At 41.4% G+C, this 12,866-nt stretch overlaps 1 protein-coding gene across 1 annotated transcript in view; it reads left to right on the top strand.

Annotated features, from left to right (window-relative positions):
• The window catches only part of DNAH3 (dynein axonemal heavy chain 3), a 660,573-nt gene that overhangs the window by 595,166 nt on the left and 52,541 nt on the right, over positions 1-12,866 (top strand). The window contains exons 57-58 of the mRNA XM_078665068.1: positions 4,601-4,768; positions 11,191-11,333. Coding sequence (XP_078521194.1) covers positions 4,601-4,768; positions 11,191-11,333 — 311 coding nt within the window. The remainder of the gene's footprint in view (positions 1-4,600; positions 4,769-11,190; positions 11,334-12,866) is intronic.

Consider the following 12,866-nt stretch of genomic DNA (forward strand, 5'->3'; position numbering starts at 1 on the left):
GAGACCATAGAGAACCAAAATGAAGCAGGTCCTTATATGGAATATGTCTGGCACGACACTGGTGCTGTTCATGTGCTGGCAATGTGGATAATGGCGTCAATGATACTTTACAAACCCTACAATGTGATTGCTGGCATGAACGTAGTAAACTGTCAGTGCAATATCTGTTTTCCATACCGTAAAACTGTAGATCATTGCATCATGTGAATACATTTAATGTAATTGCTAACTATATAAGAGTTTGCCTCTATAATGAATAACCTCGGCCAGCCCTAGCATTGCGAACAACAACCATGGCACTCTGACCAGCACCCTGGCAATGTGAGCTGTCTCTTGTGCCACAGTGGGCAGCACTGATCGTTTTGCGAGTCAGTGATCACGCCTGACAGGTTGGAGCCCCTGAAATGCTGGCATGTTTTTGATCATATTATTAACGCAAAGGGGACTATGGTCTCTTTAGGCACAGGAACACTAATGGGCCTTGTGTCCTGACACAATTTAAAACTCGTGTTTTTTCTTTCAGTGTAGGATGTTGTATAATAATATATTCCTTAGGAAACACTGCATCAAACGGGGATGGCATCTCCTGGGCTATTAATATTTTCCTTCTGTGCATTCAGTTCAATTTCACCTGACAATTTTATTTTCTCAATGGTACACTCACACGATACTTCCTGCTTTGGATAAAAATAGCTTCCATGTAATAAAGTAGTGGACTCTGCACTTTTGGTAAACGTCATAGGCTTCTCTCCAGATCTGGCTACAAATTCTGAATATTTTTATCCATTTAATGTGAACAACAAAGTTTATTGTAAAACATCACTATGCCCATTTTTCTATTGTGGAGAACGACCCCAAACTTTCTGGAAAATGTTGCCCAAGCTACCTCTGCGGTCCCTCTCCCTATGCAATTGATTTAAACATATTTGCCAGGGTTGATTTTAGTTCCCAGACAAACGTTGACCACGGTGCAATATTTATCAACACTACAGTCTTTAATTAGCACAGTAGTGTGACGTTTCCCAATATGTTTATGACAAATTATTTAAAATGGAGAAAGAGGCAAAAATACACTGAAATAATAATCATGCACAGCTCACAGATTTCAGCTTTATTCTGAAATTAGTGAAGTCGCACTCTGGAGGCCAGGACGCTAGAAGTGCGCTGTGCTGCCTGCGCAGAACCGGGCCGGAGATTAAACAAAAAGGTATAGGCCAAGTCCGGGAATTATTGCTTACGTAGTTAAATCACTCTTTTAAAAAAAATGTACTTAATGTTAAAAGAGATAACGTCCTATCCCTGTCTCTTCTTACTGACAGGCTGTGCCTGTTAACCCCAGGGCCGTTTCCTCAAATCATCTTCATCACCGTAATAACAAATGTATTTGACATTGACGTTCACGTTCTCATACCTTATGAGAAAGTCAAAGTACATGCGATGCAGGCCTCGTTTGCTATTTCATCTCTGTGCCTCTGCTGCTCCTGCTTGTCAGCTTCACGGGATGCCAAAAAGATATAATCACACAGCACAGAATGATGGTTTCGTTAATATGCAGTGCTTTCACGTGCACGAGAAGCATATTTTAGCTCATTTAGAAGGATTGTCTGAGTCATCGGGACTGCGTTGGGGGGGGGGGGGGGGGGGGGTACTATACCTTGTGGTTAATCCCAGTCCGCCCCGGACCACAGTGCCTTGAGGAATAGGATTGCGGCGGGCAGCAACAGGGAGCCCAGGGCTAGAGTAATTAAATTATGGGGTGCTGCCTCTCCTCGACTCTTTTCAAACAGACTTTAGCTGAGTTCTGGAATGCTCCTCTCGAGTCGACCTGCCCTGGGCTCACGGGTCACGCGCACGTTTAATTGCACGAGCCACGGCGGCAGAGACGTCTGCGCACGCCCCTATTAAATGGTGCACCGTGCACAGTTCTCCAATGCATTATTTTCATGGATCATTGCAGTACAGAATCCATTCCACAGAGATTGCTGATAGTTTTGCTTTTTTAGGCCCCCGCGCGAGCGCATACAAGGAGTAGTGAGTGATTACTGTGAGTGAACTTTTCTGATTTTTAACTCTGTCTAATGAAAAGCCAGACCAAAAATCGGCCCTCAGCAACAAAACCGGCCCCTGGCCAAAAAACCGCCCCCCAGGCACAGCCCTAGTCAGGGACAGATACTACTCTTCCCACACCTCCAAATGCAGATTGGCCTATTCAGCTCAGGCTGACTCACCCAGACTCCTGGAGCCACTCCAGCCCCTGTCACTCCAAAGCCAGAGAGTGAATCCACAACAAGCCAGAGGCACACAGAAAGGTTGAACAAGAAAATAGCCACTTTCTAAAAGTGCTATTTCCAAACCCAGGATTTAAAAACCATCTTTACTAAAAGATGTGTTATTAAATTCTGAGTTCAGGGATACCAGACTCCAATTTTCTATCTCACTCCTATGGGAAGATATGCAGGTAAACATGTTACACAGCATTTCCCATTCTGTCCTATGGACATGATAGCCTTTCAATAGTGACCAACAGAATTGGCAGTATTTCACTATAAGGACATGGTACACACATCAGTAAATGTCCTACCGTTCACATACACTGCACCCTGCCCAGGGGGGTACCTTGAGCTAGCTATAGGGGTGTCCTATGTGCCCAGAAAGGGAAGGGTATGGCCTGGCAAGTGGGCGCAGTTGTCAGGGCGACATGGCAGTTAACAAACTACGCGCAGGCACTGCGGTGGCAGGCCTGAGACCTCTTTTTAGGGCTACTCATGTGTGAGGCAAAAAAAGTGCTGCAGGCCCACTAGTAGCATTTGATTTACCAGCCCTGGCACATAAAGTGCACTTTACAAGGGACCTACTGGTAAACAAATATGCCAATCAGGGAGAACCAATCACAGTGTTAATTTATACAGGGAGCCCTTGCACTTTGACACTGATCAGCAGTGGCAAAGTGCCAAAGCATCTAAACTAGCAAAAGCGAAACCCACCACAGCATTAAAAACACAGAAGGTAGAGGCAGAAAGTCAGGGGAAACTACACCAAGGATGCCAGGTCTAACACACATAAACTTCATACATCCTTTGATACAGTAGAAAATATTATCATAAAGGGGCTAGTCTATCCTGCACCTGCCCCAAGACCACCATGTGCTCATACCAATCCATTTTAACTCCCTTGTAGCATATGAATCCAAAAGCCTACTTCTAAAGTCAATAAGAGTCCTTACACCTGATTAAGACTTACCCAACAATTAATTAATAATTTTATTGTGTGAATCGTTAAAATTATTACTGAAAAACACAAATGCATTATGACAGAAAATTGAGCACAGTGACCTGGACATCAAATACACACATTGAATAGAAAGGTTATTCAAGGATCTACAGTTCAGCACATTTAAATGTCAGTATCTACCATAAAAGTTACATATGTTATAAAATATTATTACTTGTAAAAAATGGAAACATTTCTCACCTAATAGAGGAACTGGATCATTTTCACCTTAAAAAGAAAATATAGTTATTCGTCAATCAAACTTTTGTTTTTTAGCTTTAAAACAGGATTTAGGAAAAATTTTCAAGGTACAATAAATTAGCAAAAGATGTGAGAGATCATTTAGATGACGTCTTACACATTCACATCATCATTACCTTGCCATCAAATTTTCCACACTAACCTATGGAATCTGTCTAACTCGTATCATTAAACACAACTTTTTCATCTTCACCCAATAGGCTTAGGATGCATCTGCTCCATCACATATTACGTGCCCCAAACCATCACAGTCATCCAGTAATAATAGAGATCCCTCTCACCACATGGTCAAATGTATCTGTTTTTTTTATATATTTGCATTTTCAATTGCAGAACTCTACCATAAAGTAACTGTAAGTGTACTTCACACACCTACAAATAGCAGTGACAAATATCCCTTTAAAAAAAAACAACATCAAAAGATTCAAAGACAGCAGACCTACATTAGGTACCCTCCTTTTCAACATGTGATGTATAACTCATCAAGAATTGGAACTTCCGAAATATTTAAATACTTGAATGAATCCCTGTCGGTGGGCTGGGGATTCAAATTCCAAGCCTGTGAAAGGGGAACGATTCAAGCCTATGAATATATGTAAGATACGAATGGTGAAGAACTGGAGTTACAAGTAAGTCGTTTTTTGTTCTCCAGCTTTCGATATTTTATTGGATTTGCATGCTTGAATCATTTACTGCTGTGAGGCTGGAATTTTCCGACCTGCTGACAGGAATGATTCAAGCATGTGAATCTATAAAAGATAGCAACATAGAAGTACTGGATTTGCAGGTAGGTAACTGATTCTTCTTTTCACTCAACAAGTCTTTACACTGTAGAGTATCCCAAAGGAACACTGTGATGTCACTTTATGCTGTTAATTCTCATGTTTTTGATGGTCTCACAGTCATAGATATGTTAAAGGATTACATAAATGTTAAATATGTATGTTATTTATAGTAAATCATACGCTGATGATTATCATTGTAGTGTGGTCAGTATTTCAATAACCTTGTTCAGATCATCCCACCGGCAAATATGTGCACTTGATTCATTTGAATTATTTGTTTGCAGTCATACATTGATTACATAAGAAGCTTGCCCCTGATAACTCATCCAGAGGTTTTTGGTCTTCATGAGAATGCGGACATAACCAAGGATAATCAGGAAACAAATCAGCTTTTCAACGGAGTGCTTTTGACTCTACCCAGACAAACATCTGGAGCCGGAAAGTCACCTCAGGTAAAAGAAATATATAAGGCGTTCCTGTGATGCTAGGTTAGAGGGATTTGATATAGCGCAAAACGAATCACACTTCCAATAGTATCTCTGTGCTCAGAGCAGTACTAGATAGGAGAGAGAATCTGAATGACCAGGTCTTTAAGAGTTTTTTAAAACTATTGAAATTTGAGAGAGACTGGATGTGAAAAAGGAGTTTGTTCCAGTGATGGGGAGCAAGATAGGAAAATGACCAACCACCGTATTTAACCGTTCGAATGCGGTGGGGATAAAGCAGAAGTTGGCCTTTAGATCTAAGATTACTACTGGGTAAGTATGAAAGAAGCTTCTCTTGAAGATAAAGTGGGTCTTTATCAAACTAAGATTTGTGAAAAAGACACAGAAGTTTGAACAGAGAGCTTTTTTTTCACAGGAATCCTATGGAGGTGTTTTAGTATGGTTCCAAAGAAGAGCAAGAAGGGAGTTTGCAGACCAGGCGTCCAGCGGTGTTCTGAACCTCCTGCAATTTAGAGAGTAACGACTTATTAGCAGCTACCAAAAGGGCATTTCAATAATCCAGCGGACTCACAATGAGTGCCTGAGTAAGAATTCTCCTAGAGTTTAAAGGGAGCCTCTGAAACATCTGTTTAACCATGCACTTTATACCAAACCATGCACCACAAATGGACCTAACCTGTTCTCTCATGGAGAAATTCTCTTCAACCAGAATGGCAAGATTTTTTACTGCCTTTTCAGAATGGGGTGCAGAACCTAATTTAGAAGGCCACCAGTCATCAGACCAGTGGGCCTGGGCCTTGTCAAACAGCAGAATGTGGGTCTTGTCTCTATTCAACTGGAAACAGTTTAAAATCATCCAGGAGGCGACTTTCCTAATGAATTCACCAAATCTGCTTTTGACATTTTCTGGATTGAGTCCTAATGAGATGGTTAATTGTGGGTCGGCCGCATAGAAGATGACTTCAAAGTCACACGATTTTGAGCAAGGGGTGCCACATAGATGTTAAAGATCATAGGGTTCAAACGAGAGTCCTGAAGGACTCCCTCGTCCAGTGTCACGGTGCGAGAACTGAATGAGTCAAGACACATTGTCAGAGTCCGGTTAACGAGAAAGTCTTTGAGCCAACCCAAAGCTTTCCCACGGATATTAATCTCAAAACGTCTGTGGACCAGGATGGAATTAGAGGCAGCATTGAATGAGGCAGACAGGTCAAGCAGCACTAAAATGTAGGAAGCCAGCATCAAGAAAAAGTCTGAGGGAATCCAGTACAGCCACCAGTGCAACATCCGTGCTCTGAAAGGCCCAAAACAAGATTGCGTAGGGTTCAATAGGCAGTGGACTTCCAGGTAAGAGGAGAATTGTTTGTTTACTAGGGCCTCCAAGATTTTGCTTAGGTAAGGGAGGAGCGGGATAGGTCTATAGTTAAGCTCATCAGGATCAGCATTCGTTTTTTTCAGGATTGGCATAACATGTGCCGCTTTCCAATCCGATGGCATGGTGGCGGTGTTGAGAGAAAAGTTGAACAATGAAGTGATGACAGGTAGAAGTAGGGTAGATAGTGTCACCATGACGTACAGGGGAGAGATCAGAAGGGGGAGCCTGATTTAACTTTACTCATCGTGTCAGAAACTTCCTCTAGAGTGAGGGATTCAAATTCCCCAAGTAAGGCAGGACGGTTGATAGAGGGAGTGATAATTGAAGGTGCAACCAGAAGCAATGTGGAATTAGAGACATTCTGATAGATTTTCAAGATTTTCCCCTTAAAATAATCTGCAAGAGCGTCACACAAAGACAAGACTGAGAGACCGGAATAATAGAAGTACATGCAGAAGGCTTTGAGAATTTGTTAAGTACTCTAAACAGTTATTTGGCAGAATTAGCAGCTTTATCAATCCTACTTATAGTGTCGGATCTGGGAGCTTCTCTAATTTGTTTATGATAAGTCCCTAATGCAAGCAGGAAAGCTCTTTTGTCAGGGATTGATTTAGTAACGCACCATCTTCTCTCCAGTCTTCTGCAGACCTTTTCTTCAATTTCAGTTCTTCAGAGTACTAAGGAGAATAGAGTCTAACGGGAGTTGAGTGGCTCTAATTGAGGCAAGCAACTACAATGAATTCTGAAAGTCCGCGAGGGCAGTGTTAACATCTTGATTATTAATAATATGTTGGTGGAAGAATAAGGAAAAGGAGGTGAGAGTGGCTTGCTTCCTAGGCCTAACCATTCTACCTTGTTTCTTCCGGCCCGGTTGCCCTCCTTTAATCGTGAATTTAAAAATAATAGAGTAGTGATCTGTCCAAACTAAAGGTAGAGGAGAGTCAATTTGGAATTTCATTAATATGATTGAAAAGGAGATCAAATGTGTGGCCCACTATGTGTGTGGGGCTAGTAACATTCTGGTGTAGCCCCTGCATCTCAAGGTCAGAGAGCAGGCGTCTCTGTATCAAAGTGCAGTTCAGCATAGTAGTTGAAATCATCCACCAAAAGAAATTTATCTGAAGCAAGTACACTTTCAACCAACCTATGGCTGAAATCCTTTTTGGGCCCAGGGTGCCATAGATCAGAGTCACCAGGAGGGATCTCCAGTTAAAAAATTCATAGCTCCTCCCTGTCCATAAGGAGGGAGCTCACCACCTCAACTTTAGTGGAGTTGTGAAAGGCAATAGCAATTCCTCCTCCTATTTCAGACTCTCTGCCCAACCTAAAGAACCTATAGTTTACAGGGAATACTATGGGAATGCAGAGGAGGGCAGAAGGGTGAAGCCACGTTTTAGGAGTAAAGCAAATGTCTGGCTGGTTGGTCGAGATGAACTCCCACAATTCATTGACAAGTTTAGGAATAGATTGTGCATTACAATAGATGTCTTTATGCAAGATCTCGTCACAGATAAGATCAGGTTGAGGGTCTACAGCATGAGTAAAGGAGGAATTCTCCTCTAAGTCCTCCACCTGCACAGAATTATCCCCCACCCGAACATTAGAGGCCTCCGGTGGGGGGCAGGTAGAGCAGGCAGAGCTGTATTTCATACAGATGGGAAGACCCTCCAACTCCAGGGAAAGTGGAGCGGTACCAAGCAGTTTTGCGGTCATGTGTGATATTGCCAATTCCTTGATCGCTTTAAGCTCATTGTTAGTATAAGGAAGTAGGGTGAAAAGCTTACATCTCTGTGAAGAGAAGCAGGGTTCCCAGCATTTGGCGATGTTCAAGTCTGGACAGGCACAGATGGGTTTGCCTTTGGCGCACCAGCAGTGTGCCAGCGGTGCGTCTGCGCCAGGCTGAAGATTAAATAGGGGCTGTAATTCAAGGCCCGAGAGACTAGACTGACGACTGTAACAAAATGGCAGTCGCAGCTGTCTCAGTTTGTTCCCTCTGCACAAATGGCACAGCCAGAGCACACCTGGGAGCAAAGAGAGAGAAATAAAGGAGCCTCCCTAAATAAAGAGCTTCAAGTGCATCAGGTAAAGAAAAAAATATTGGAGGATAAAAAAACGCAGTGCGCCTGAGCAGAAAAAAGATAACGTGTGCAGAGGCCTGTTAAAATAAGTGATTAAAGAATAAAAACATCGAGTTATCATAGTGGAAATGGAGCGTTGTAAAAAACCTGATGTATAGCTACTTTTCATGGTAGTTTCGATCGCAGGTTTTTAGTATGAGTGCCCAGTTAACATAATCATGGCACTAGATTGTCCTTCATCATTTTAGGCAACGAGTGTCAGCTCAATGAGCCATGTGAGAGCAGGCCAATGAATCCTGTATTTGCCTAAAATGTAATAGAAACAAGGATATCCATTAAACAATGTTTTTTTAAACAAATCCAATGGAAATGACAAAAAGAAAAGTAAAAATGTCGCCATATATTAAAGTTAAGGCATGTGCTCGCAACAAAAAAAATTAAAGATAAACATTAACCATTGCTGTGCTTCACCTACCAGCTTGTCCCACCAATCCTGGAACTCCAGCACACTATTTTTAAGAGGAGATGGACATGTGACCAGCAAAATTGCCGTCACTTAAAGCACAATACTGCCAATGGCTGAAGTGGGCTGTGAAGGAAGTGGCCCGTTTAGGGTCACCCGGGTCACTTGTGACCACCTCTCAGCCTTCCATACCAAATGAATAGTCGGTCAGACTGTAGAAAATACACACCAAGTGTATGTTTATTCAGATACACTTGAGTGGAGCGCCGAATGCCCAGTCGCTTAGGGGTGTTGCAGAGTACTGTAAATTTCAGAACCAAGGAAGACCCGCCCATAATGGAATTTTCCAAGCAGGTGCAGCTACCACAAAGAAGTACAGTAGGATGGGTTTCGATTCTGAGGACCGCCACACAGTATCTTCTACCCAAGGTCACTCTGTCCTTGCCTGCACTACACTGGTGGGAGAAGACCTCTATCTAGTGGGAAAGGTATGCGCTAATAAGAACAGTGTATTCATTTGCAAAGCAAGGCCTAACCTTGGAGAAATGAAACTTTTCACAACCCATGCTCTCGAAGAGGCAAGAAGCAGTTAAGAGCATGATTCATAATGTCGACTAAACATAAAATGGGAAGCGAATGCTAACTTACATGGACCAATGTATGAATAAAATAGCAAAAACATGTTCATTTCATCACCTGGCCTATTGGCTAATTCTCTATGCTGCCGTGGGCAGAATCAAAATGTGAATGACACTTGAACAGATCTATGGATGAGGAAGGCAAGCCCAAAGTCCCTCTGTGTATGTATTTTTTATGTATGAAATATATGATTGCATGAATCTGGTGAAAAACCTAAAGTTGTCTCAAGCCCAGACCTAAAAGCAGACATCACATATGTTTTGATTTTAGTATGTACATGTGAAGACTCAAGAAGCTCGTGAATTCCCCAACTCTGCCTCAAGAATGACAACTAATAACAGATTTGCATGTATAGTTAGTGCCATGCTCGGTCCATTTTGTGTAGTGAATCCTGTAGCTCTCGCCTTCCTACTACTCGTATCCCCTAAAACTTAACGGGTCTTTTAGTGGTGCAGACTGAGAGATGGAAGCTAATATGAGCTATGTTATGTCCTACTCCAGGCAAATTTCAAACCGCACCTATAGTGCTGCATAGTATATATTTCTTGGTATTTAGCAATACAGTTTCTACAGAAGGTGTGTTTTTCCCACCTCATGCCAAGACACCTCATGCCAAGACACCATGGCAATGCCAAAAGTACCAAGATCAATCGGTTGTCAGATACAATCCCCTTCTCATGCATTGCAAAGATCATAATTGGGTTTTAGAGCTGTGTCCGCCTCAATCATCAAATTGAAATACTATTTGTATTACTATTAATAAAGAGGGTGAAACATGTCAAAGCTGTGATGCATCCCGTGAGAGAAAACAGGTTAGTTATACCTTGAATGAATTCAAAAATGTAACACCACACCGATATTTGGTTGCAAATTTCTTCCTTGAAGAAAAAACACATTTTAGGGATTTTGCTCAATTTATATCGCAATTTTAGGATTTGGTGAGCTTGTCGGCATATTAGTCAAGAAATTTACAGTTTTGATTTGGAGACTGTTAAATATAATCTGCACCTGGTCGTATTTGGCTGAGCCTGGAACACATCTTAAAAATCAGTATTCAACTTCAGTGGGATATGTACAGTAAAGGCAGCCATTTAGCCTTCCTGCGCTAACGCTCCAACGGTGCCCTGCAGGGTTATAAAAAGCAGTAAAATTGACCATTGCTCCTAGGGATAGAAATCTTATCTGCAGTACAGGATTTTACTACTCCCTATGTAGGGTGCAATGTTTTCAATAGAAGGGATTTGGTTAATTGGAAGGTCTAGGTTTTCACACATTCCTGGCATAGGTATATGCCTCTTTGATCACACTGAAACAATAAACAGTCACTCTGACTGATGTCCAATTTTGGTACCTCAACTATAATAAAATTTATTTTGGATACACTTGGAGCTAACTGACTTTATTCTGGTGCACCTTCCCTTTCCCACGAATAAACAGTCACTCTTCAGCTCACAATGATAGAAGACTTGTGTACTTTTGTCCTTCAATAAAACTGTGTGTTGTTACTGTTGTCATTTGTTTACTTGGTTATATAAAGACCTTAAACTTGATGTACAATCAGAATATTGATATTCATGGCCAGTTAATGTGATGCTAGTGTTCTTTTGCTCAGCTATGACATCAAATCCAACTAATTTCACCTCATTCAATAGACTAACCAGCTTTCTCCCTCCCTCCTGCTGTATGCTCTCCCTACCAAATCACATAATTGTGTCCATGGGTAAAAACCTAAGCGAATCCAGCTAGTAGTGTCTTAGGAGTTTGTAAACTGAAGTGTCCTGATATTCCTAATGTATCATCATACTGTGTGTTTCATAAAGCTACACATATTGCTCTTAAAGGTAAAGCATTAAATAGAGTTACATTTTTTTAGGAAGTTGTAGAAGATTTGGCAAAAGACATACTTTCAAAGTTACCAGAGGACTTTAACCTCGAAATGGTGATGGAGAAATACCCTGTAGTCTATGACGAGTCCATGAACACCGTCCTGCGACAAGAACTTATCAGATTTAACAGGTACATATCTCAATTCTATTAATCTGACCTTGGTTGCTAGACATTATGAACAGCTTAAGTCTGGTTGACATTTTCCAATTGTTTTAAACTGTTATGATTGATCACACAGTGTTTAGAATTGTCCCTTAGTTTACCAAATGTATTTTTTTCAAAGTTATTGGTAAAGGTGCAGTGCTCCTGCCAACAAATTTATGTCACAGTGGCAACATTTACAAGCTTACGGTAGAACCGTAAGAATTAAACTTCCAGCCTTTATACTGCTATTAAAAAAGCTGATGAGACAAGCATCAATGGTATAAGAAGGGATCCTGATGGCATTTGGTCATAGAATATTTCCTTTCCTAATATTACGTTTGCACTGTCATTGGCAGGTACATCCATCAGTGACCAAGAGAGTCTCTGGTGGGTAGGCTTCTCTGCTGATTTAGATGTAAAAAAGCACACAAGGCAGCAGAACAGTCTACCATGTTGAAGAGCAATGAATGATCTAAATATAAATATCTAATTTATTATTCAACCAGTTTGAACTCTTTCAAATACCCAATATAGAAAATGAAAACGAGGTTTATCTGAATATATAAAAAAAACAATTCGCAATGGAGCCCTTTCTCAAAGCTGCAGGGTGTTTGCTGGCTGGTGTCTCAAGCTCAAGGATCTCTGTTTTTGTAGTATCTTTTTGTCAGTACAAAGAATGTACCTATGTTTTGTCCCGGAAGACAAGCTTTACCAATGCAGGGGGCTTCTTTATGTTCCGATAGGAGCACCTCCACAGTTTGGTAGAGTGAAGAGGGTGGTAAAAGCAGATTTAAGCAAGAACTTTATGTACCACTATCCGGGTAATTAGCTTTTGCAGGATGTCTCCCATGAAGGACCTTGATATGCATTTGACAATACCATGCATCTGCTATATGAACTGGAATTCTCAGAACAATAACGCAAAATGTAATCTGACTCACACGAACAAAATGGAAGCGCTAATGCTGACCTCATTGAGGAAGGCTTTTCTGCTTTCAAGAAATATTTGATACATCAAAATGAATGCTCCTCTTCTTGAGCCAGAAAATACTTTTCTAGCTATGCTGTTTTAAAGACTACTAGAATTAATGTGTTTCCTACACTCTACTGGAATCTTAGTAAAGACTAGGTGTGAGGTCTCTTTACAGTGTCTTTTTGGGAAGCAGTGGTCACAGCAGCTTGACCAACTAATGAATTTGCTCTTGGTGACCAGGTCGTATATCATGAGCTAGTTTGGGAGACCACCTTCTACAGGGCCAATATTTTTCTCTAGCAGAGTGTCAGGCACATTTAGTGAGGGGTGTATCGTCATTGATAATCTGTGGATCTGCATTGAAATCATAGAGCGAAAGTCTAAAATAGGTACCTGCTGTTTCTAACTCCAAGGTCAGAATCCCTTGCCTTTCCCCATGATGGCTGCCACAGTTTTCCCTACCCCCGGACTCTGACCAGACCTTGAACACATCCCCCATCGGCCTAAAAGGCAGCCCCAGCTCCTTCTCTGGTTTGTTTTTACTC

The sequence above is a fragment of the Lissotriton helveticus genome, chromosome 10 (genome assembly GCF_964261635.1).
Source record: "Lissotriton helveticus chromosome 10, aLisHel1.1, whole genome shotgun sequence".
NCBI classification, from domain to species: domain Eukaryota; kingdom Metazoa; phylum Chordata; class Amphibia; order Caudata; family Salamandridae; genus Lissotriton; species Lissotriton helveticus.